General features: G+C 45.2%; 2 protein-coding genes across 2 annotated transcripts in view; both read right to left on the bottom strand.

Moving 5' to 3' along the window:
• The window catches only part of PHKG1 (phosphorylase kinase catalytic subunit gamma 1), a 57032-nt gene extending 42651 nt beyond the window's left edge, over positions 1–14381 (bottom strand). Inside the window, exons 1-3 of the mRNA XM_075589940.1 lie at positions 14219–14381; positions 3144–3306; positions 86–261 (exon numbers count right to left, since the gene is read on the bottom strand). Of these exons, the coding sequence (XP_075446055.1) occupies positions 86–261; positions 3144–3226 (259 nt within the window). The 5' untranslated portion in view covers positions 3227–3306; positions 14219–14381. The remainder of the gene's footprint in view (positions 1–85; positions 262–3143; positions 3307–14218) is intronic.
• A 2307-nt stretch (positions 14382–16688) lies between these two features.
• On the bottom strand, positions 16689–25109 carry CHCHD2 (coiled-coil-helix-coiled-coil-helix domain containing 2). Its single transcript, XM_075589947.1, has 4 exons — positions 24947–25109; positions 21691–21940; positions 19881–20043; positions 16689–17128 (listed from the first exon to the last, which is right to left on the bottom strand). The coding sequence occupies exons 1-4, from the start codon at positions 24994–24996 to the stop codon at positions 17118–17120; spliced, it is 474 nt and encodes a 157-aa protein (XP_075446062.1). The 5' UTR covers positions 24997–25109; the 3' UTR covers positions 16689–17117.
• Positions 25110–25604: the final 495 nt, after the last annotated feature.

The following is a 25604-nucleotide window of genomic DNA, read 5'->3' as shown; positions in this document are numbered from 1 at the left end:
ATGGATATACTGCGCATGCGAAATCCTTTATCCAGCACTAAGTACTCTTCCCGCGCTATAAGAAACAAATAGTATTATTACTTACTGACATTATGGTGTCCACAAACTTTCCTCAGGATTTCAATTTCCTTGATAGTGGAGTCCCGCAGCTCCAAAATCTGCTCCGCTGTCAAGTGATCCCCAGTGATGTCTATGATCTTCACCGCAAAGTCTTCACTGGTGGGCTTGAAGATGCACCGTCGTACCACGCTGCTCACCCCTCTGCACGTCAAGACACAGGACAAACATTCATATGCATATGCTTCTCTAGAACTCAGAATAGCATAAAACACGTGTGTGTGTGTGTACTGTATGTATGTATGTATTGATTATTAAGCTCGGCTAACACGGTACACATGTTCAGTGTTATTATTGTGTCATGATTCTGTTTATCTGTGTTTCTTGACATCTTTCCTGGTCGGCTTACACCACACATTCCTTCTTATATTTTGGAGTTTAGGGCATTAGCCTTTATTGTTTTTTCATATCATCTCATTGTATGACCGGCCGGGTGTAAATCACTATGGGTACTTGGTCCCCATAGTGGTTTCATAGATTGAGGTTTTGTTTATTTTTCTCCTTATTTTTGTGTTGTAAGAATTAGTCCCATTTTTATTTTTTGTCCATTGATACTCTTTGAGTCCAGTAGTTAGGGTTTCAGTCAGTTTTCTGTTTTTTTCTTTATATATTGATTCAATAAATTTATTATTATTTTGCATTATAAGTCTGAGTGCTTTTTGTGAGATATCCCACTTTCTTTTTTACACGGCGGGAAGCAGAGCATCCCTGGAGCTGAACGACCTCATATTCAGCTCCAGTGACTTAATAACCCCTTACCCTAATCCCCTACCCTAAAAACCTTAACCTGTTACCCTAATCCCCTACCCTAAAAACCTTAACCTGTTACCCTAATCCCCTACCCTAAAAACCTTAACCTGTTACCCTAATCCCCTACCGTAAAAAGCTTAACCTGTTACCCTAATCCCCTACCCTAAAAACCTTAACCTGTTACCCTAATTCCCTACCCTAAAAACCTTAAACCGTTACCCTAAAAACCTTAACCCCTTACCCAAATCCAATACCCTAAAAATGTAACCCTTTACCCTAATCCCCTAACCTAAAAACCATAACCCTTTACCTTAATCCCCAACCGCTAAAACCCCATCAATTAATTTACCGTGGCGACGTGGCCAACGCCTCAGTGGCCAGACGCCGGCAGAGACGTGGTTACGGCGAGACGAAAATTACCAAATGTCCGATTCCAGTATTAAAGTAGCTTTTATCTTGTTCTTTACATAAAGGGCAATTCCTCCTCTAAGCTGTCTTTAAATAGAGAATGACCTGGTATAGCTGTGTCCCAGTCTTGATTTACATTGTACACTGACATAGCCACAGTATCCAAGTCATCCTTTGTCCTTATTTTATTTTTAGAAAAAAACGCATTTGTGCAAATAGCCCTAAAAGTTGATTCATTTTTCTAAACCCTCTTATTTAAAGCAGCACTCCCTGCTGAACACCATTTGGTTGTGCCCTTTTAGAATATCATGATTTTTAACACTAAAAGGGCATTATTTTTTAAGGTGCAGGTGAAACTCATGGAGGCTTCCTGGAAGGGAGGGGGGGGGGGGGGGGGGAATGCTGCTTTAATCTGTATTCTGATATGGGAGGACAGAGGATTTTATAGTAGTAATTAGTCGATTGTCTGCTCCTTGTAATAAATGACACGGTTCTTTGTGACAGGGAACACTGTGTGGCGTTAGCAAAGATTTACATCATGTTTGGATTTTCTCCAAAATAAAAAACTACCAAACAGTCTTGCCGTGCGGAGGATGCTCAGAATAAAAAGAAAACGTTATCCGCACAAACGTGTATATATATATATATATATTTTTAAATATTATTATTTTACCTTTTTTATTTACATTTCCTTTACCTTTTCTGCATGCTATACCTTTACACGTTTTTCATTCTAATAACATATATCAGGGGTGCGCAGAGAGGGGGACAGCGGCACGGGGGCACGGGGAAAAAAAGATTGTGTTCCCGTGACATATATCATTGTGAAATCCTCCACTGGTTTTCTATTTTACATAGATGAGTATTATATATATATATAATAAAAATATATAAAATAAAATTCACAAGATTTTTTTTTTTTAAGATTAAAAAACACATTAAATATGAAATATACCAGTTTTCAATTTTACACAGTGTTATATACTGTATATATATATATATATATATATAAAAAAATCAACCCCACACTGATGAGACCCATCAAGGTCGAAACAGCTGTCTGTGGGTGGTTTTCTGGGTATGCACCTTAACCCTGGCTGTGCTCAAAGCTGTGACCATGCAGCAAGCTTAAGCCTATAGGGCAGGGGAGCGCAAACTTTTTGTGCTGCGCCCCCCTGTCTCTCTGCCCCCGGCTCTCGCGCCCCCCTGCCTTCCTTCAGCCGCGTCAGATGACGCTGCGTGGGCGTGTGACGTCAGGTCACATGGTGCCGCGGCGTCTATTGACGCCGCGTTGCCATGGCGACGCAACACAGGCGGCTGAATCCCGGTAAGTAAACAGTTGCAGGGGCCTCACGCGATCCCCCGGCATTTAATTTAAATGCCTGGGGGAAGAGCGCGGGGCCTCTGCAACTGCCCGCGCCCCCCCAGCACAATCTCCCGCCCCCCCTGGGGGTCGCGCCCCCCACTTTGCGCACCGCTGCTATAGGGAACCATGTTAAAAATGGTTATTGAGGCAAAAAGTGACACTGTGTGCTCATTTGCATGTCATTTCCCAGAATCCCTTGCTGCAGTGGAAGTGCTGTATGCTGGGTGATAATGGGGAAAGGCGGGGTTGCAGACCTGCCTAAGACATGCAGATGAGCATACAGTTATATTTGCATATATATATATATATATATATATATATATATATATATAACACTGTGTAAAATTGAAAACTGGTATATTTCATATTTAATGTGTTTTTTAATCTTAAAAAAAAAAAATCTTGTGAATTTTCATAATATCACTATTAATGCTGTTTTATATTCACATGTTAGTTATTATCTGTGGAATTTGTTATCGGTATTTTCAAATAGCCACTTTACCTTCCCAGGATCTCTTTGGGTTCATATTTTTCATAAAACTCCTGTGAACACTGCCAGTCCGGTAACTCTTCTTCGCGCGTCATCGTCTTTTTCCCCGGTTAGTGATGCACTGCACGTCCTCTGCACATCTGTACGCTGGTATAGGAGTGGGCGCTTCGGGGACCTAGAATTTAGACCCCCAGAGCTTAGAGAGCAATATGAGCTGCGCAAGCATTCTACATTCTCCTGCGTACAAGAGACAGATAGGAATAACCTGGCACAGCGCATGCATTCATCACAAAGAGAACTCTAGGCATCATGAAACCGAGCATGCCCATTTCCCCTGAGCACAGCTCATGCGCCATCTGTTCTGTTCCTGTTGGATACATTATTTTAAAGCCTTTACTCCTTGAGGGACTTGAAATGCAAAACAGGCCATTCTGGACTAGATCGCCAAAGCTCAATTAAATGAGGGCGTATATAAAAGAATAATGGACGTTATGTTCCCAGGGCTGTAGTAAAAAAAAGCCAGAGGGTAAGCCGTACCACGCCATGTGAAGGTTCAACATTTTTTTTTAAAGGGCCCGCACAAATAGAAAACACAAAATACATCTCTCGCCCCCTTCTCATCCTCTCCCTTCTGCCATGTATTTATCCTCCTTCACCCTCTCCCCCCTTTCTTACTCTTCCTCCCCCTCTCCCCGTCTCTCACACTCTTCTCTCTTCCTTGTTGCTCCGCTCTCACTCCCCCACCTCCCTTACCCCCCTCTCCTTCTCTCCCCCTACCTCTCTTACACCCCCTCTCTCACGCCTCCTCTTCCTTCTCTCTCATTCCCCCACCTATCTCCCTCACACTCAACCCTCCACACACACAATTTCCTCCCTCCCCCACACACACACTCAATTCACCCACCCCCCACCACCCCCACACACAAATTCCCCCCCCCCCCCGCTACCCTGGCAGCAGAGAGGCTGCAGAGGCCCCAGTTGAGCTGCAGAGGTTGGGCTCAACTTCCAGCGCCAGCCGTGGCCCCCACACACTCTCGGGCCCCCGGCATTGTGGGGTTTTAGCGGCGCGCTACTTACGTGCCCAAGTTCAGTTATTTCCCAACCATAGGGCAATAGTTTTGAACAGTTTATTCTCTCGAGGCCCCTAATTACAGTGCTCAGTTACTGCTGAAGGACCCCCACAACAGGACAGTCACTCACAGAAGTTGCTATGGACAAAGGGAAACCTTATGGTGTCCAGACATCACGTCCTGTTGTCATGGCAACGTGAAGCCACGTAACGTCCCGTTGTCATGGCAATGCGACGCCATTTGTGCCATGTTGACGGGACCCTGCAGGGGGAGGTACCAATGCTGTCCCACATGGAGATTTCACAGGTGAACCCGTAGCCCGGAGATACGTGGCCAAAACCCGTAGTCTCCAGGTCAAACTCTGAGTGGTGGCAAACCTGGCTTACCCTAAAAACCCATACCCTAATTCCCTACCCTAAAAACCTAACCCCTTACCCTAAAACCCCTATCTTTAACCCCCTACCCTAACTGCTAAAACCCCTTACGTTAACTTATTGACAAAACGGCCGGTGGGTGAGTGTGCAGCGCTGGAGCAGCTGCAGTGAAGGCTCCCTCAGTGGCCAGGCCCGACTAAATATTCGATTCCGGAAAGCAAAGGGGAAATTAGGATTTCAAGTTTTTTCCTCTCAAACTTTTGGTGTTATTTAGTTTCAGTTTAGCTATTCATTTAAACCGGATGTTGGAGCAGTGGTACAGCATTCTTCCAAAAGATGTGTACCCATTTATTGTCACGCCTGAAGAAAAGGTTAGCCACCCCAGAATTAGGCTGGTATTATACTAAGCGCTGGCACGCGTGTGAGGCAATTATAAATACCTGTCTCCCTATGACAGTTTATCCAGTGCTGACGCGCGCGCACAGCAGACAGCGTTGGCGCGGCAGCTGTGCGGAAATACAAAGAAATATTTTTTTCAAACGGCTGCCGTGCCACGTGACACTGTGAGCCAATCACAGTCCGGCCAACCGTTGTGACGTCAGGGCCACACCTCCTAGCCGTGTGTGTCACCGTTTGGCCTATAGGCACTAAATGCACGTGCACGCACAACGCTGTGCACGCGCCCGCACGCCTGCGCTTACTATATTATATGCCTTAAGTTAATGTCACTTTGCCCAGATCCGAGCTTTGTGAATCTGGGCCTCTGAGCACAAAGTGGAGCATTGCATGGAAATACTTTTTGTATCCTTACAAAACAAAGAAGAGGGGACGAGAAAAGTGGGACTGCACGGAGACATACACTGAAAATACAGCTACATACAAGTGCAATGTAATACATCCAATAGAACTTAACAATTATGGTGACTATACGCTGTGCAAATCGTGGAAACCGGGAGTCACAGAACTTTGAGTGATTGATTATCAAAATGCTGGGCGGCTTCTCCACTTTGCAAATTTGCAAATTTCCCAGATCTTATTCATGAAACATGAGAGAATTCAAGGATCCGGCGGCCTCTGCTTTTTTGCAATTACATACTTGGTGACAAAACAAATTTTGGTGACCAAGAGATCCTTATGTAGCAAAGTCCTAGAGTGGACAGTTAGCCAAAGGGCCTAATTTTAGGGGAATAGAGTCACCATCAGGGTTGACACCACTCCATGTTTGACTTGGAGACTACGGGTTTTAGCCACGTATCTCCGGGCCACGGGTTTACCTGAAAAATCTCCAGGTGGCGGCATCTCCCCCTGCAAATCCCGTCAACATAGCTGCGCGCTGTCAAATGGCGCCACGTTGCCATGACAACGGGGCGTTATGTGACACCTTGTGCCATAAGGCGTCCCGTTGTCATTTGACGTTGTGGAGCCATGCTGACTGGACCTTGCATGGGGAGATCCCGCCGAAGGCAAGAAAAATAAATATATAAATAAAATAAATGTAAAAAATGTTATTGCAAAAAGTCTCCGGGTTAGCCTTCAATAGAAGGTGGCAACCCTGGCCAGCATACGTGGGTGGGTGTGCCTTTCTGATTGCAACCACATCAACAGGGAGGTAGACACATTTGGGTTCAGTGTTTCCACTTCATGGGAAGTTTCTCGATTCCTGAGAAATTTGACCCCTGACCGGGATCAAATTAAAACACTGAGAAAAAGAAGTGATCGGGAGCTCCAACTGCAGCAGAGGCACCATAGAGATGGTAGAGAAGAGGCCAGAGCGCCACCTAAGAACTCTTATGGACCTGTGACTTCTGGTGCACTCCCAAGCAAGGTAGGCGAGTGTAAACCCTGCTGAGAGCTCCAGGTGGTGCTGGCTGTGGACTGGAGAGAAAACTATGGTCAATTACCTCTCTGACATCCTGGTTTCCCCCTTATCCCGTCACACCCCTTTGTCCCCCCCACTACCCCCTTTCTTCCCCCGTGTCCCCCATTGCTCCCCATGTCATCTCCCATTTCCCCCACTTCCTCCCCTGTCATGTGCCGCCCCCTCTTCCCCCTCCCTCCCACTTGTACTCTGTCAGGTTATACTGTGCTGATGTATAATGCGGTCTGGTTATATACTCTGGGTCTGTGTGTAGTGTGGTGTGGTTATATACTCTGGGCCTGTGTGTAGTGTGGTGTGGTTATATACTCTGGGTCTGTGTGTAGTGTGGTGTGGTTATATACTCTGGGTCGGTGTATAGTGCCAACTCCATTCCTCAAGGGCCACAAACAGGTCAGGTTTCAGGATATCCCTGCTTCCACAGGCGGCTCAATCAGTGGCTCGGTCAAACACTGCACCACCTGTGCTGAAGCAGGGATATCCTGAAAACCTGACCTTTTGGTGGCCCTTGAGTACTGGAATTGGGCACCCCTGGTCTAGACCAGGCCAAGTCCTGAGCTGTGAAGCAGAGAGGGCGGCCGGAGGAAACTGCTCCTATAACCTCTTTTGGGGTTCAGGTAAAATGAGCACAAGTCTGCACCTGGACCAGAGTTTATCCTTTGTGTAGCCGTGATCTAGGTTGGCAATAAATATGTAACAGGGTATGTCTCTTTCTACCTGTCTTTCCCCCTGTTAGGCCTGGGACATAGTAGGATGAGCCTTGCTGAGCCGCGCTGAGCAGGTGCACTTATCCCCTGCACCTGTCATCAGCGCGGCTTTAGCAGCCGCTTCCGCATGCGTGCGGAGGCTGAGAAAATTTGCAGAGGCAGGCAAGTTTAAAATTTGCTGCTCGGGGAAGCGGAGGAGCGGTCACGTGACCGCTCACATCCAATGTGAGCGAGGGATTAGCCCCGCCTCCCGCTCCGCCTCCTGACACGCCTCCGCTCTGCCCGCCCCCAAAGCGCGCTCACTGCCTCGTCTGCCAGGACACAAAAAAGCTCCAGTTTGAGCAGGCGAGGCAGAGCAGGAGCGCTGATCAGCGCGACTCGAGGCACCATGCCCGAGGCCTAATGTAAGTCCTGCTAGATGCAGGCAGTAACAGGTTAAATCTGTGGGCTTTTGCCCCCCCCCCCCTCATGCTCCTCCTATGAGTGATAGAAGTAAGGTGGTGACTCATGGTCTGTTTAAGCCTATCTGGTATAGATATAGTCCATGAGCCCGCCCCTTCTTGTTTCTCCTAGGAAGGAGTGGCCAATATTGTTTAGTCCTGCTCTGGAAGCAGAGAGCTGTCAGTCTCTCCTATGGCAGGATAAGCGTGCTCACCCTCAGTCTTTGGACTGAGGGAACATCAGACTCAGCCACAGAGGCCCTGTAAGATCGGATGCCTTCACCATCCAGAGGTCTGGGACCTCTGAGACTCTGCATCGTCGCTGTATGAAGATCTGCAGTGGATGCCTGCCCTGCAATAAAGACCCTTGTTATGACACTGCTGTCTGAGTATCAGTCCTTGGGCAGGAGGGAGAGAACGCAATAGTGGGGACTGGCTTCTGGACACCCTGGAACCCACTACGGCTGGAGGCCCTGAACACCAAGAGAACGAACCTAAGCCTGTCCTGATCTCCACTATATCGCAGATCAGACTCCTGGTCCTCACAGGTATTGCACCACACTAGGTAGCAGAGACTGTGTATCTCCCAGAGGGGGGGTGGGGGGAGAACAGTGCTACAAATAATAAAGTGTGAGAGCATATGTTGGGCCATATCTGACTAACAATGGTGCTGGATGGAATGAAGATGTCAGAAATATGGACTGACCCAGGGCCAGTTTAACCACTAGGCAAGCTTTGCCACTCAAGGAGACCGCCTAGTTTGCCTAGTGACCAAAAAGAGATGAGGAGGATGGCGATGATGATGGTGGCTGCGCTGCAGCAGAGGAAGAGGGCGGCGGCAGCAAGAGGATGGCAGGGGGCGGAGCCTGCTCCTGAGGTCTGACCCGAGAAGTCAGTGAAAATGTCGGGTATATGGATGAGGGGGTGAGAGAGAATAGGGGTGAGAGAGAATAGGGGCGAGGGGGTGAGAGAGAATAGGGGTGAGGGGATGAGAGAGAATGGGGGGGAGGGAGAGAGAATGGGGGGGAGGGAGAGAGATGGAATGGGGGTGAGGGAGAGAGAATGAGGGAGAGGAAGAGAGAATGGGGGGAGTGAGGAAGAGAGAATGGGGGGGAGTGAGGAAGAGAGAATGGGGGGGAGTGAGGAAGAGAGAATGGGGGGGAGTGAGGAAGAGAGAATGGGGGAGAGGGAGAGAGAATGGGGGGAGTGAGGAAGAGAGAATGGGGGGGGAGAGAGACAATGGGGGAGGGAGAAAAGAATGTGGGAGATAGAGAAGGGGGAGTGTATGTGATGTATATTTCTTCTAATACATATCATGTGATAAGTGAATTTGGGGAGGGTGCAAGCCTGAAGGTTTCATGCATCGCCCTGGACTAACCCTTTGACAGCCAGAGGGTCCTGCAATGCATTGCAACAATAAAGAACTCTTCCTCTCACCTTCTTGCTCAAGCTGCGTTTCCTTATGTTAGTTCAGCAAACTTTTTTTTCTTTTTAATCCCTGGCAAAAGAGGATGGTCTTCTTCAGTGATCCTTGAAGACCTGTGTATCTAATGACCTGTACATTTACAGCTCATTCCGACAGAGGCTGACTGGGCTGTGTCTTTCTACTAATCGGTTTCAAATATTACATAAGCTGTTTCCTGAGGGATATGACATCATTCCATTTCCTGACTAACATACGCTGTGTGTAAGAAATAACCCTTGGCTGGCTAAACATCTAAGGCTGCGCTTATAGTGCCGGCGCCGGCGACAGCGACGTCGCTTCAAAACAAATGCATTGAATCTGTAGCATGCGCTTATAGTAGGGACGACGGCGACGGAGCGACGAAGAGACATGAATCTCTGTAGTCAGTAGAATTTGATTTTTACAGAGACGGTCTCCTCATGTGACAACCTGTAACCAATCAGATAGACACATTTCCCCTCTCCTTGCATCAGATCAGAAGCTGTGTGTGAGTGCAGGGAGAGGGGTGTGTGTGTGTGGGATTGTGTGTGGGATTGTGTGTGTGTGTGAAGGGGGATTGTGTGTGTGATTGTGTGATTGCGTGTGTGTGTATGAGTGATTGTGATTGATTGTGAGTGTGTGGGATTGTGTGTGTGTGTATTTGTGTGCGATTGTGAGTTTGTGGGATTGATTGTGTGGGATTGTGTGAATGTGTGTGTGTGGGATTGATTATGTGGGATTGTGTGAATGTGTGTGTGTGGGATTGTGTGTGGGGGGGATTGTGTGTGTGTGGGATTGTGAGTATGTGTGTGTGTGTGTGTGTGTGTGTGTGGGTTTGTGTGTGTGCATGGGATTGTTTGTGATTGTGTGTGGGAGTGTGATTGTGTGTGTGAGATCAGGGCCGTCAACAGAAATCATGGGGCCCAGGACAAATGAAAGGAGCAGCCCCACCCTCCCCCAACCCATAGCGCACCTACCACGGAAATATTATTGGGGGTGTATTTTTATATGTATTGGGGGGTTGGGGTGTATTTTTATATGTATTGGGGGGTTGGGGTGTATTTTTATATGTGTTGGGGGGTTGGGGGTGTATTTTTATATGTGTTGGGGGGTTGAGGGTGTATTTTTATATGTGTTGGGGGGTTGGGGGTGTATTTTTATATGTGTTGGGGGGTTGGGGGTGTATTTTTATATGTATTGGGGGGTTGGGGTGTATTTTTATATGTATTGGGGGGTTAAGTAAAAGTTGTACGCTAAAATTTGTTTTTCCGTGGTAGGTGCGCTATGGGTTGGGGGGGGGGGGCTGCTCCTTTCATTTGTCCTGGGCCCCATGATTTCTGTTGGCGGCTCTGATTGTGTGTGTGTGTGTGTGTGTGTCTGTCAAGTGAAACACTATATGAACAACTTTAAAATAGTAAATTCTCCCGTAATTTAAAGTAAAAGTAAAGTAAATTCAGCATACAAACAGAAATTACAACTCCTCTCCATTTCAGCCGTCCCCCTTGCTCTTGTCTCCCCTCCTCTGCCTTCCGTCACTCCCCTTGTAGCAAGACACGTCTCCCAAACTCAAATTACAACTTTCGCTTGGGCTACGGAGACGGGAGACGTCATCCGTAGCCGTAGCTGTAGCCGGCACTATAAGCGCAGCCTAAGGCTGCGGCACCGCTAGCGCTGAGCGCGCGGTGCTTGCTGCTTTTAGTTACATAAATGTATATGGGCAAGTCCCCGCTCACGCGGTGCGCACATTCGCAGGCACGCACGCTCACTCAAGCTTTGCGCTTGAGTAAACAAAAAAATTTAACTTTCCAGCGCGCTCAATTTGTCCGCAACGCCCCCCCCCCCTGCGCGCGCTTCCGAATAGCGAGGACACCCGGCGCTCATGCTTGGAGAGTTGGTGACGTCACCGCTTTCAAGCATGAGCGTGCTCACCGGCAGTAACTGTTCCTTCTATTCTGCCTTGGAAGATGGTCACAAAAAACATGCACCCTTAATATAAACTTCACTTCTCACTGTGGAGCAATACATGTATGTATACATAGTTACATATTACATACTTACATACTGTACTTAGTAGATGAGTTTGAAAAAAAGACATAGGTCCATCAAGTTCAACATATGCTAAATTTAGACGACATACTTTATCCTATATCCGTACTTACAGTATATTGATCCAGAGGAAGGCAAACAAAAAACCCCAGTAAAAAATCATCCAATGATATCTCAAAAGGGGAAACATAAATTCCTTCCTGACTCCAAGAATTGTCAATCAGATTATTCCCTGGATCAACATTCTTCCCATGTTTACTTATTTGATATATCCCTGTATACCTTTCCTTTCTAAAAAGATGTCCAACTTTTTTTTGAACAAATCTATTGTATCTGCCATCACAGTCTCCATGGGTAATGAATTCCACATTTAAAACTGCCCTTACTGTAAAGAACCCTTTCCTTTGTTGCTGGTGAAATCTCCTTAACTCTAACCTTAAGGGATGTTATAACTTTATATAGCACCAATAGTGTACACGACGCTTAACAAACACAACTAAGGGAAAATAAAGTACAAATAAGGGGTTAAAAACAGCAAGTAAATGATAACATAAGGCAAATGGAGACCCTGCTCTGAAGAGCTTACAATCTAAAGGTAGGAGTAGAAGCGCAATGCAAGGAAGGTCAAGTGCAGCTGGAATCAGTAGTGTAATACGCGAGAGAGCTGTAAAGTTACAGTAACAGATGGAAAGACGAGACATCCGTGGGTTACAGTGTGTGTTAAAAGCGCGTAGGGGTGTAATTAGAGATCAGAGTTAAGATACAATGAGGTGCAGAGGAGGATATAGACTTAAAGGAAAGGAGCAGCATTGTGTACTTTATTACTAGGATTAATAGGAAGCCAGCAGGGAGATTTCAGGTCACAGGCAGATATGAGTCATAGGAGGGATTGCAGTGATTAGGGATTAACCCTTTTGCCCAAACCCCCTGGCACTTAAAGTGGCTAAATCATTGAGTCACTGGAAAGGTTTATGAGTATTTTCTCAAGGGCAGTCCAGTTAACGTGTAAGTAATATTTATTATAGCATGGGCCAGTGATCCAATTAAATATTACGTCCTTCTTTAGGAGCAACACGAACGAATTGCTGTGACAGTAACAGGTTAAATCTGGTTGAAATAGAGTAAAGAGGGATCGGTTTGACATCAAAAAACCCTGGACAAAAAGTGGAACTCACCGGCCAAAAATTAAGTTAAAAACATCTTTATTGGACTACATAAAAATGTGATACGTCCACATGAAAAACAAGCTCCTCCTCCACAGCTTTTACTTTATATATTTTTCTTCTTAGTCATCATTTAACCGTTGTGGTTTTTGGTTATTGGGGTTTCATTTTTGTTTCCTGTTTTCATTGTCCTTACCCTCCCCAGAGTCCCATAATTTCTCAAATAAAAAAAATTGGACACGAGTAAGGGGATTTAGCACAGGTTAAGGACAGAGGAAGCACTTTATTGGCGTGCTTTTCCAGGACTGCTCATTAAAAGAAACTTTATTTCCCTTTCTTAGTTGCTTTGGAAATAGTTTTGCATCAAGAATGTTTACACAATGGCGTAGTGGGACTGCCCCTTTAGTGAAACAGGCTTTACCACACCCAGCCTGGATTGCAATGTAGGCTTTATTTAAAGAGCAAGCCATTGTGACGAATCTTATTGCTTTAAAAGTGCCAGCTGAATTTCTTAGGGGCCTCTGAACGGGGAAGTGTTTGTCAATCACATGTTTTCTTTACCCTTATCCCACCCTGTCCTTATCAGAGAGCCAATAAAGTTAGGGGGAGGTGAGGAGGGGGAGACTTCTGGCTGCAAAGCACCTGCTGATCACACAGTGACATCATCCAAAACGAGCAGCCAGAGGAAATCAAATCCCTCCCAAAAATAACTGTAAAAAGTTTACAAGAAATACAGCTCGACCCTGTTATAACGCGAATCCGCTTATAACGCGATGCAAGCGTGGCTCCCAATTTTCGTATATATGAATACTTTACACCACGATTATTGGTATCTTAAATACTTTATTGTACAATGCGTTATAAATAATGTACAATTGTATGCAATGGGATTCTTTGGACCCCAAGCATAGCGTTATAAAGGGGTTGAGCTGTACTTGTGTCCAATGAGGGATTGCCCCTATAACTGCTTACTGTGACAAGTGACTACCTGAGGACCAGCTAGTCCAGGGGGTTCCAACCTTTTTTTGGTTAAGGAACTCAAAGTGAAATTCTGAGGAACCCCCAACCCTCTCTAATAGCGCGTCTGAGATCGATGCATTGTAAGGGACCCCAACCCTCTCTAATAGCGCCTCTGAGATCAGATGCATTGTAAGGAACCCCAACCCTCTCTAACAGCGCGTCTGAGATCGATGCATTGTAAGGAACCCCGACCCTCTCTAATAGCGCGTCTGAGATCGATGCATTGTAAATTATTCTGTATTTGGTACCATTTTCAACTGACCAGAAAATTGCAGGGAACCCTTTATGGATGCCCAGGGAACCCTGGTTGAAAAACACTGAGCTAGTCTGTGGAATAGCCAATAGAAACACAGCCCCCCATTCACTGTGCTGTGAATAAGCCTGGTTAGAGCATTATATTCTGAGCAAGTGACTGACGGCAAAGACTGCGCCGTCCTTTTTATTCCCATCAAGTTTACATAGGCTCCATTTTCACATTTGCTCCTAAAACCTATTCCAATCAGATATATAACAGATATCAATCATAGATCATAAACAGCACTGCAGCGGGGTTTTTTTTTTTTAAATTAGTTTCCCTGGGTTTATTCTCATTTTTTTTAGCATTAGTTTTTCATTTCAAATGATGTTTCTTCTATATCTCACTTGCATTATTCAGGGAAATAAATGACAAGTAAGACAACATAACATAAAAAAGGGAGGAAACCACGGTTTGAGATGAAAGCTGCCCGATACAATAACTCTTCTGCAACCTATTGACCGCAGCTGTTTGTTTTTACCTTTTTCATTAGGAAACACAGAACTGCAGATCCCCACATGCTTAGAAAAACAAAACCTGGTTCAAATTCCGCTTCCTTTTTCAATCTATGCCCACGATCTGCAGCTGTTTCGTAGCTTTAATTTAGATTCGTGGCAGCAATCCCTGCCTTCACATATAAACCCCCACTTACCTCTAGTAAATCACAGATCTCCAGTAGTTCTGCAATTTGTATGCAAGAAACATGCAGAAATCTCAAGCTTGGGGTCCAGGTTTGAAGCATACGCTGCTGTGCTTCAGCTGAGCAGTTCACACCACACTGCAGGTCTGAGCATATGTTGTGTGCCGTGATGCCAAAAATAAATTAATTTGCAATGCAGCCTGGCAAAGGACCAGCCACACCAAGCTTTGACATGTGTCCGGCCCTGCTTGGCTGTCATTGTGCCTGTTATGTAGTCAGAGCAACATGCGGAACCTGATCAAGGGTGAACGGCAATCTCGTGCAAGTAAACAAATCAGAATCTGAATGGTACTGTCACGACTTATACGTAGAGCATTATGTGGGTTTGCTTGCAGATGCTGCATTGCAGGGTTTGCAAGGTTAGCAGTAAAAAAGTCAATTATAGGGGCAGTCCAACTTCTCAACACATTGTAATAATTAATTGAAAGAACTCAGTCATACACCTTCTTGTATTTTAAACAATTGTTTCAGAATTTATTATAATAATTTTATGTTTCTTAGCAACGCACAATGCCAAATACCGCATTACCAAATATATAAGCCATTTTTGCTTTTGGTAAGGTCTAGTTATGAACTCATAGTGAACCAAGGACAGAATGACAAAAGAATGCAGAGAGGATGCCATGTTTGTCGGAGAAATCTATGTCTGTTTAAAAAGGTGTAAAAGCAGGTGTGGTTTTTCATGGAATAAATGTATAAATCCAATGCCTCTATAGCTGCATATTTTTCAAGGATCATAAACAAGTATAGGGCTTATCAAGGTCCACAACTCAGTGTTCTGGGTCATTGTTATATCGGGCATGATCTGTATTTGCTTTTGGAGATATATCTAATATGTATTCCCCCCCACCCAAATCATCACGAGGTGTAATGGACTGGTCATGAAAATTAACGTTTTTTTTAACCATGTGGTGTATTACTGTAGACTTACATTTTTTTCATACACATACATTCAATGCAAAACAAACTGCAAAACATTGATTCCGTCTGTTCTGGCAAAGAGAATGACTTGTCGCTTTTTCGCAAGGCGTTGCTCTATTTGAGATTTATTGTTGTGTAGTTTAGTAACACAAGTTACTTCTAGAAAATTCTTATTGGTTGGGAACATTACATCTCTGGGGATAAAGCTTCTGCATAGCAATGTGGGGTTGGCCATCTTACAGGGAATAGGCCAATGATGACCGTTGCCTTTTATTGCTGCTCACGCGTAAAGCCAGCACCACGGTATAATTAACTACCACACATTGTACGGAGATAGGCACAGGCCCACAAGTGGTTATACAATGTTACTTATTGAAACATGTGCTTTTCTGCCTATAGGGAAGATGCAGAGGTGCAAGACATTAATTCAGTTATGTCACTCAAATAGTATTTCTTAGCATTTGTTTTAGTTTCATAAAATTGCCCAAAGTGTTTCTTATTAGTTACATATCTGTAAATGAGGAAATTGATGTCATGGTTGAGATCATTGAAGAGGAAGCCACTGCAATACAGGGAATCTAATCACAAAGCAATGTCTGCTGTGTTTGCATTTGTCTGTACTGAAATGTGAATAGTTAGTGGGATTCCTTGCCCTTGATCGGGAATCCCCCAAAACGCTGTGTGCACTTCTCTGTATTATGCAATGCAGACATTGTTGTATGTGACAAGATACCCTGTTGTGTGGGGGACATCCTTTTTTTTTTCTTCATTGAAGATTCAGAAATGGGCAATCTATAGGATGCTATTTGAAGTAACCAGCACCGGGACTGCAGGAGTCAGGCCATGACGTATTGAATAGCCATGTTCAATACCTCATAGCCTGTGCTGTTACATGTGGAAATGTCTATGTATTTAACGTAAAGGGTTGAGGTTCAGGAGTCTAATTTCTGTTTTGGAGCAAGTTAACTCCACATTATGAACTTGCTCCTTTTCCATTCGTCTCTCTTGATTGTGGATCACAACACACTATGGGCCAGATCCACAAAAGTGTGCGTGGGGAAAAAACAAACAAAAAAAACACACCAAACCACCCCTTTACTCCGATGCATATAAACAGGGGAGTAAAAAAGGTGTGCTAAAGCTTCGCACGCTTTTATGGAAACAAGCCTACCGGGTTATTCTTCATAGTTCGAAGAGGCCATCAAGGCCATTTTCAACCGAAAATATCTATTGAATTCAATGTGGATCTCTTTCTGAATAAGGTGCTATATATGCTTAAAACAGAATAACACAAATGATAGTCTCTTTGTGCAAGTGTTATACTTAGTGAAATTGTGAGACTAAAACCTGCACGTTTATAAAAGTATGATTGTGGCCCAGACTTGTATACAGTGATGACAAGTACTAGAGTTTTGTATTGTAGGTCTGAAATGTTATCTAGCAGAATGAGCACCACCTGGTGGTCACAAGACAGACTGGTATTCAAAAAAAATGCCAGAACTTCAGATTGAGACAATTTATTTAAAATAGAAAATAAAATAAAATCACAACCTAACGAACGACAGCAAAAATATATCAGGTGGGAGAATTCAATCTTCATATCCATGACCTCGCAGCTGTGCGACCTTTTCCTATCCAGTGTATAAGTGGTCTCATTCCTTTACCTACTGTATCATTTGAAGCACTGTGCTGCATAAGGATTATTAGAAAGCACACTTTCCAACAGGAAGAACTGAAAAGGAAATCTAGTCAGAGGGCTAAAATCCACAGTTTAATTCAACTGAAAAGGAAATCGTCAGAGGGCTAAAATCCACAGTTTAATTCATGTAAATTGTAATATGATAGTTTCTGTAGGTCATGTTTTCCATTCGATACCAATGCTTCTCATCCAACAACGTGGAAATTCCTCAAATGCCTGTCTTGAAAGGGTTTATGATAAACCTAAAAATAAACAGACAATTTGTAAAATATATGTTTGCATGAAGACCCATATTTACAAGACTTCTGCCTCTATTCACCTGCTACTAGATAGAGCAGGGGGGCGCAAACTTTTTTCCTTGCGCCCCCCTGCCAGCGTTTCTCCACGCCCCCCACCCCCGCTTACCTTGGCTCCGGCGGCATGACGTCACATTGCCATAGCAACGTGACGTCACTTGAAATGACGCCACGTTGCCATGGCGACGAGTCCAAGACGACACCGGAGCCAAGGTAAGCAAGGTTTACAGAGGCCCTGCAGCTCCCCCAGCACTTAATTTAAGTGCCTTCGGGGAAGCATGCTGGGCCTCTGTAAACCCCCCGCAACCCGCAGTCAGTCTCGCACCCCCCTGGGGGTCGTGCCCCCCACTTTGCGCACCGCTGAGATAGAGCATCTCCAAATAAAACACATTTAATTTATAAAAGTTAGAAACACCCTGATGAAAGTTCTGCACAGCAAAGACAACATATCACATACTACCTTGTCTGTTTTAGGAATGCAGCACAGAGAATGTTTTAACAGCCCTGTACTCCCCCCCCCCCCCCCTCCCACCCAGACTATAACCTATCCTTTTCTCTCACCTCGTAAAACAAAAATATTGCTAACTTGAGCTTTTTAATGTTATTCTCACTTCTGATCACAGAACCTAAGAGGGAATATGATAACTACTGTATCTACAAACATATTCACAGTTAATACACGGAGATTTCATAATCAGCCTCTCCCCTGTGTGAGCTGCTTTCCTCAAGTGGGGGAAGGCACTATGGAATTTGGGGCAGCACTGTCCTTAAGTACTGCCAGGAGGAGGGCACCAGGTCTGGTTCATGATTGGTTATGCCCAGGCCTGATGTCACCACCTCCCGCTGTCACTCAAGTGCAGCTCCTCGGAAGGAGAAAACCCCCATATCAACTTCTGGCAGCCTGATCATACCAGGGCTTACTGCCAGGAGGGAAGCAAACTAGTAGCCACATATGGCATGGCTACAAAGATAAATGCAAGGTTATGCATTTGGGAAGCAAGAATAAAAAGGCAACTTACAAATAACATTGGGGGTATCCTTGATTGCGAAGGATTTAGGAGTGCTTGTAGACAGCAGGCTTAGCAATAGTGCCCAAAGTCATGCAGTAGCTGCAAAAGCAAACAAGATCTTATCTTGCATTAAATAGGCAATGGATGGAAGGGAAGTAAACATAATTATGACCCTTTATAAAGCAGTCGTAAGACCACACCTTGATGGAGGCGGTGCACTGCTAAAGAGATATGTAGGTTATGAACCTCAGAAGCCTAGTCCTGTGTCCCCACTACCACAGGAGACAGAAGAGAGAACCCCCGCAGCTGTCTGGATGTATATGTGTCGGTGCTCCCTAGGTAAGTGCATATAACAACAAACCAAAGAAAAAGGAACCTAGTAAGGGCACTCTAAACACGTGGTGATATGGTGAACACTTTAAAACATACACTTTATTCTAATAATTTAAAATAATGGGTGATAAAACAAGAATTAAACGCTTGGATCCTTAATATGAACACTAAATGTGGTGTTCTGGATTAATGGAGGTATGACTGCAAATATCCTCTACTAATGTATGCTGCAGTTTGGACCAGTGGGTATGGTGAGTCACTGTCCAGATGAACCAAAGCCCCTATTTAATCGCTGCTGTAACAGTATGTGCCAGTATATACAAACCCTAGTAAGTAAAATGTACAGCACTCTAGCATACAAAAAGGACCCTAGCCAGGTCTGCCAAAAAACAGTGAGGTAGTATAACTGGCTAAATGAATGGGATCCTGGCTATTAATGTAGCTGATATAGGGCTAGGGATACTGTAAATAGATAGTTGAATGTAGGGTTTGTACATAATCAGCTCAATATCACTGGCTATGAATATAACCCTAGGAAAAGTGAAGTTGAGTCTAGGGAGCATAACAATAAGTCCCTATCCACATTGTGGGCATAACATACAGGGCTCACACACTTAGTACAACGGTAAGGCTGACTCAGATCAGGTAGGTATATAGTCTGTTCAGCGTCTCTCAGGTAGGTGGGGTAGTAAACAGCACTGATCCAACACCAACTCTGTTGTCAGAGTTGATCTCTAAAGGATCAATATTCAGTGAGAGGTAAAAGATATAAATACATGGTAATGCTGAAATGGGATATACAGCTTACTGCTACCGTGTGACAGCAGGGAGGAGAGTATCTGTCCATTACCTTTTTTTAAAATGTTTCTTATTATTATTAATAAAAATATTATTATTATATACAGTATACCTGTGTTTCCTTTTTAAATATCCTGTTCTAGGATCATTCATTAGTTACCTGGAGGAAGTTTAATGAAAGCTGCAGTGAAGCTTATTGCTCTCCTGAAAATATATACACTGCACGGTTTAACAAGGAGGCCCAGAATTTACTAAACTATTGCACTATTAAGCTTCTTCATGTGGGTGGGCAATAGTGTGCTGAGGCATAACACCATCTAATAAATTATGTCCAGTGACAGTCATTTGTTTGGAAAGTTGAAGCGCAAAAGGTCATGAACAATAAATTAAAGTTCAAGGAGTGATGGTGCATCAGTGAAAAAAGGGCTTGATGAGGGTCCAAGCACTCCCATGAATTCTACTGTGAACCTTCGTTAAGATGATTATCCAAATTTGGATTCAGAGTACTCCCCCATCCACGTGGAAGACATCACTGCCGCTTTAAAGCGAGCACTTACCATTTGCAAAGCGGCACTGTTTCAGCACCTCTCCGAATCCCTCACACAGTTTCAGGTCGCTCTGGTTCTGAGCACACTCCAGGAATTGCTTCATCTCATACTGGCAGGGTGGGTACTGCTGCTGTTGCGGCTGCTGGTACATGGGCTGGGCAGCAGAGGGCTCCTGGGTAGGAAACCATAAAAAAAAGTTACACCAGTCAATTAATTCAGTTACGATGGATGAAATTAAACTAGATAGAAAAATTGGCAAAAGCGCTCCAATGCCAGGACAATAAGGTATAATGATGCCAGAACCACCTTCCAAAGGTATCCGTAATAACCAATATTGATAGTGATATATAACAACCAGAATGGGTACTATCCTCCTGAAGACAGGTGGTGGGTAGTACAAGCCCACCCACAATCAGTCTCATTGGCAGGTTCCCCTCAATGGGTGGGTCTCATGACACATTAAAGTGCCCTTTTAATCATTTTTTATACTCTGGGTCCTTCCTGCTCCATTTGGTTTGTGCGCTCCGCCAACTTTTTTTCACTTATGAAATTAAACTAGTCATGATACATATAAAAAAAATTGAAAATAAAGTGTGGATTGTAAGCTTGAATGGAAAGTGTCCATACAAAAAGCATAAGTGGACACCAGTAAACATTGGGGTGCCCTTCAGCACTAGTTGGCTATGACCAACATACTTTAGTCTGAATGTCTTCTTTGCTTGAAGAGTTGGATCAAGTTTTGTTTATATTTAGGGAGAGCAATAGCAAAAATACAAAGTATTTCCCAAAACTGATAGAGCCAGTAATATTAACACATTGCAGGCTTCAATCAAAAAGTTATATTTGATAATGCTGTCAAATATCAAAACTGATTGTGCACCCCTGCTATAAGCAAACTGGGGGGCGCGGCGGTCGCAGAGGCCCCGCGCTATTCCCCAAGGCATTGACATTAAATGCCAGGAGAACGCATAAGGCCTTTGCAACTACCCTGACCTGGTCTTTGCGACGAGTCAAATGACGCAGCGGGGTCACGTGACGTCACCCCGGTTGCGTCATTTGACGCCAAAGACAAGGTAAGGAGCGTGACGCGAGCAGGCAGGGGGAAAAGTTTGCGCACCCCTGGCTTATAGCAAATGCCACTATTTCAGAAAGCTTGTAAAATGTAAGCACACTACTTCTTTAATTATATTTATATAGGCATCAAGTGCACCAAATGCTTTTCAGTGCATCACAAAGTGTAGATAATGTCCAAGTTGAAAGCGGAGGAGGGGGGGGGGGGGGGGGTAGGAGAGGTTAGTTTCTACCGTCCTGAAGACCGCGCTGAGGCGTGCGCGACGTCACTCGCATTTAGTGGGAGCATTTTCTGGCCAGGTTAGACATGATTGGGGGGGAGGGGGGCACGTGTCTGACGGCACGGAGTTGGTTTGCCCTCATTGGGCAAAATGCTCACGTGACCTGGCGGCACGCCCTGGAATCAAATGTAACTGATTCCTCGCGCCCACACGCGTGGTCCATGGCTGCAATCATCGCCTTAAGGCAGCGGTGCACAAACTGGGGGGCGCAGGGTTTAGAGGCACCGCACGCTTCCCGAAGGCGCCGGGGAAGGCCTCTGTAAACTGCACTTACCTTGCTTCTGGAGACGCGTTGCCATGGCAATGCGACGCCAGAGCCAAGGTAAGGGGGGGGGGAGGGGGCGCGAGGCGAAAAATAAATAAATAGATTACACTCCCCTGCCTTAAGGCATTGTGATTGCACTGCGCTTGTACACCTCCGCGCAGTCTACCGGAGCATGGACACAGCCCAAGCCTTTAGATGTTACCTGGTAAGTGATGTCTGCCCTTGCTGGCTCAGAACTGTTTCCTCCACCAAATCCTCCAGTCATGGCATGGCCTAGAGTATGTCCCACTGCAGAGCCGACTGCCACTCCAGCGGCTGTGGTAGCCATCTGTGCCATCAGACCTGGCTGTCTGGGTGCTGCTGCTGCTGGGCCTACTGCAGAAGGAGCAGGTGCTACCGGGGCAGGCGGGCGAGCTGCTGGAGGGGGTGCGGACCTCATTACTGGTGCTCGGCTGTAAAAATAGAAGAAATACAGGCTTGTCAAATGTTCCAGTTGTATCCAACAAACTACCTTCCATTTAATCAAATTATTACAATTAAGACTCCTTGAGATGTACAAATGTGGAGAGCTTCCATGGGATTCAATGGCCATGTTGCTGTAGATCATGACACATCACAACTAAATGCACCCGAGAGGACAAAGATGGCAGCTACATCTGTAATGGAGGACAACGTCCTCACTCAAAACTGTGCTGTCTCATTTCAAGAACCTCACCTGGTCAAGGTACTCTAAAGTCAATATTTTATTCGAACGAAATGAGATGTCTTAGGCTACGGCCCCGCTGCCTGCGCTGCACACGCGCCTGCCAGGCTGTAAGACGGGGGCATGACAGCCGGCAAGTTCGACCTCATTGGCTGAACCGCTGGGGGACGTGGCCACCACGCTCATCGCCAGTATTGAACTCAATTTTCCTGTCTCCAGGAAAAACTGGCTGTACAGCAGCCACCCCTTGTAGCGGGCACAGCCCCATTGAGGGGCGGCTCTTGCCCCTGCAGTGCCCACCATAGCTGGCCTTAAGCTGCGGTCCCAGAGAGCCACAGCACACGCCTCTGGGGGGACGGTGCTTGTTCGCACAGTGCACGCCGTCACTCAGGGCCGAGTACGTGCGTCAGCGCACATTCAGCAGCCGCGCTGTACTGCAAGATTCCACACACAAAAAAATTGTGTGGAACTTGCGACGGAGCCGTGGCCACGCCCCCGCCGGCGGTTCAACCAATGAGGACTAACCAGCCGCGTGAGGTCATGGCCACGCCCCCAAAAAAACCCGACAATGCTCCCTCCCGTCGCAACTTCTCTCTCTCTTCTGAAGACTGCAGATCGCGGTTAGCGCTGTGCACGCGTCTCCCCCCCCCCTCCGGGCACCCGTGTCACAGTGATGACTGGGACCGCTCCTTAAGCGGAGAACATGGCTGCAATAATTGCCATGGAAAACATTAACGTTTGTGAAGAACTCATTCTGGTCCTTTATAAAGGCATCACAAGCACTTGAAGAAGAGATTTGTGAGGTCTTGAAAACTTGTGCACAACTACATGTATGAGGAACTCGCTGTGGTGCATTAAGAGGGACCACAACCTGCAACAATGTCTTCAACAAAACAGAAGCCCAGACATTCAATGCTTCAAATGGTGAAGCCCTGGCAGCCATCCCATCATGTCTGTCTTTTACCAGAGGAAATGAAATTAATCATTTATGTTTGATCATGTCACGAGGCAAGGAAGAATTGCCTGAATTAAAAAATGTTGAGGTCTATTCCGACAAAAACATGTTGGTAGAAACTATAGCATCGGTTCAATACACTTCTCCAGCACAGGGAAGCGGATTAATAACAAAATAGGGACCAATTGTAAAGAAAAAACTAAATACAATTAGAAATGTATATTCAGGGGCAGACAAAAATAGATTAAAAAAAACTTAGGAGTCAAAAAGGAGGAAGAGGAAGGAGAGCATGTTTAGGGAATTTATGGGGTATGTTGATTGGAGAGGGGGGAGCTTATGGGCAAAAAATAAAAAAAAAAAAATAATCTACGAGACTAAAACAAATTACATAAAGTCCTATTTTTTGGTTATAACAAAAGACAGGGGTGCACAATGCTACATCCAATTGACAAAACGTGTTTAGCTTCTACAATTTCTTTCTTGCTAGAGATTAAAATCCATGTTCTCACTCAAACTGTATTCAGACATGTATAATGACTGTACGTGTCAACACCACAATTTGGAAGGTGAGAAATAACCAGTTCTGTGTTGGTGACCAATCCAACTCTAGTTGCTCCACTGTTACATCACACACAATATTACACAACGACCTTGTCTACAACTGTTCTCACCTGCCAACGATCACCAGACATTGTCAGTGGGTAAAACCACAAACTCAAAATGCACACTTTGCTGAACTGTTATAACCAAGGATAAAAAAAAATGGTACTTGCCTGCACCAGCCCACTGTGGGAAAGACCATGGGAGCTCCAGAAGCTCTAAGGCAGCAGATTGTCATAAAACCACTTTTGAAACTTTGTCAGTCTCAGTATTTGAGCTGTAAAATTCACCCCCAATTTGCCAATAACCCCGGCAAATAGACAAAATTAGTTTCCCAGCCCAACTGATAACATTTCTGTAATAACCTCCTACATTTGTTTATGAAATGCTAACCACGTATGAAAAGCTTACAACATAATACGCTTAATTACCATAACAAATCATTAGAAGGTACTCTAAGAGCTTAATGTCCAAGACCAATACCACCATTGGCAATATAAAGATGTCAGGGGGCACCAAACGTAAATCTTGTTAGCAAGGTAACATATTGATAGCGATTGATTACTTTGATCAATAATTGGGGCTTTACTATCATAATATAGTGGGCCTTGGCTTTCACCATTTTGTAATGCAATTTGTGGGAAAATCCGGCAAGACTAACTTCACCATTTGCCTTGTAGCAGACTGGTGTTCGTTGCACTGCGTGTTCGGTGGTCCAGGTGGGCATGTATTGCTACTTTTTTATTTTATTTAACTCTAATGATAGAGGCCTGCAACATTTCTGTTTCAACTATAATCACAATATGACGTGTCTTAACACAACCCCCCTTTTTCAATGCCAGGAAAAGCCTGCAAATGAAGCAGTATGTTATGTGGAGCATTGTCACATGCTTGGCAAAGCTTTGGCACTCACTGACCTGCCCCAGTATGTAAGAGCAGGCTTGTCTGAGGCCTTGTCCTCTTAGGCTCATGTCATCATATGATTCAGCGAGACCCCCGTGTGTAACGCGGCCATACAGTATAATGAGGCACTGCAGCAAGCAGTACAGGAACGATTGATTTTTCGTGAGGGTATTGCATATGCGCAAATACTAAGTGACAAATACATTGTCATAATGAACAAGCTTTATTAAAGCGCGGTGGGCTGCAGCACTTGTAGTGCCAGTCCCCATAACCGCAGCCTTAATGTGTCATTATTACCTGGCAGGGGGCGCCATCCTGGAGGTGCGGCTCCTGCTTCCCCGCGGCATGGTGTCGGAAGCTAAGCGCTGAAGGGCCGGGGCACCGAATAACAACTTCGTCCTTGACAACGCCGGTGTCGTTCTGGTTGCGTCACTGCCCGTGACCTCCACTTATATAAACTCAATGGGGTTTAGCCCCGCCCTCCAGCACCTCTACGTCACATAACGTTTCCTCAGCCAGTCAGCGCGTCTCCTTTCCTCTGCACACGCGATACTGTGAAGGTCACCAGTGACGCAGCACGAGCGCTGTCGCTACGTGAGGCGTCTCCGCAGTGCATGATGGGAGTTGTGGTCCCGTGGAATAAAACATTACTGGCGCACATGTAACACGCTGTCTGCCTTGCAGGGCTCCTAGTTAAATAGTTCATTTTGTTTTAGGCAAGAACATGTCATGTGATATTTCTTGATTGGCATTAAAGTAAATAAGGTCACTGATGCTGGGAGACTAATTGTAACCCTTTCATTCAACATTATTCTGGGCAGTGTCGGATAGCTAAACATTTCCTCCCCCATTCCCTGAACCAGGGTCACTAAACTTCTGCCTGAGAATCCCCAATTCCCCAGGTATAGCAATACATTAACCCTCTCACTGCAAGGGACCAGCAATGCGGACACCA

Source organism: Ascaphus truei, chromosome 3 (assembly GCF_040206685.1).
Source record: "Ascaphus truei isolate aAscTru1 chromosome 3, aAscTru1.hap1, whole genome shotgun sequence".
Lineage (NCBI taxonomy): Eukaryota > Metazoa > Chordata > Amphibia > Anura > Ascaphidae > Ascaphus > Ascaphus truei.
Note: the sequence above shows the minus strand (reverse complement) of the source record. Positions and strands in the feature narration are given on the sequence as shown.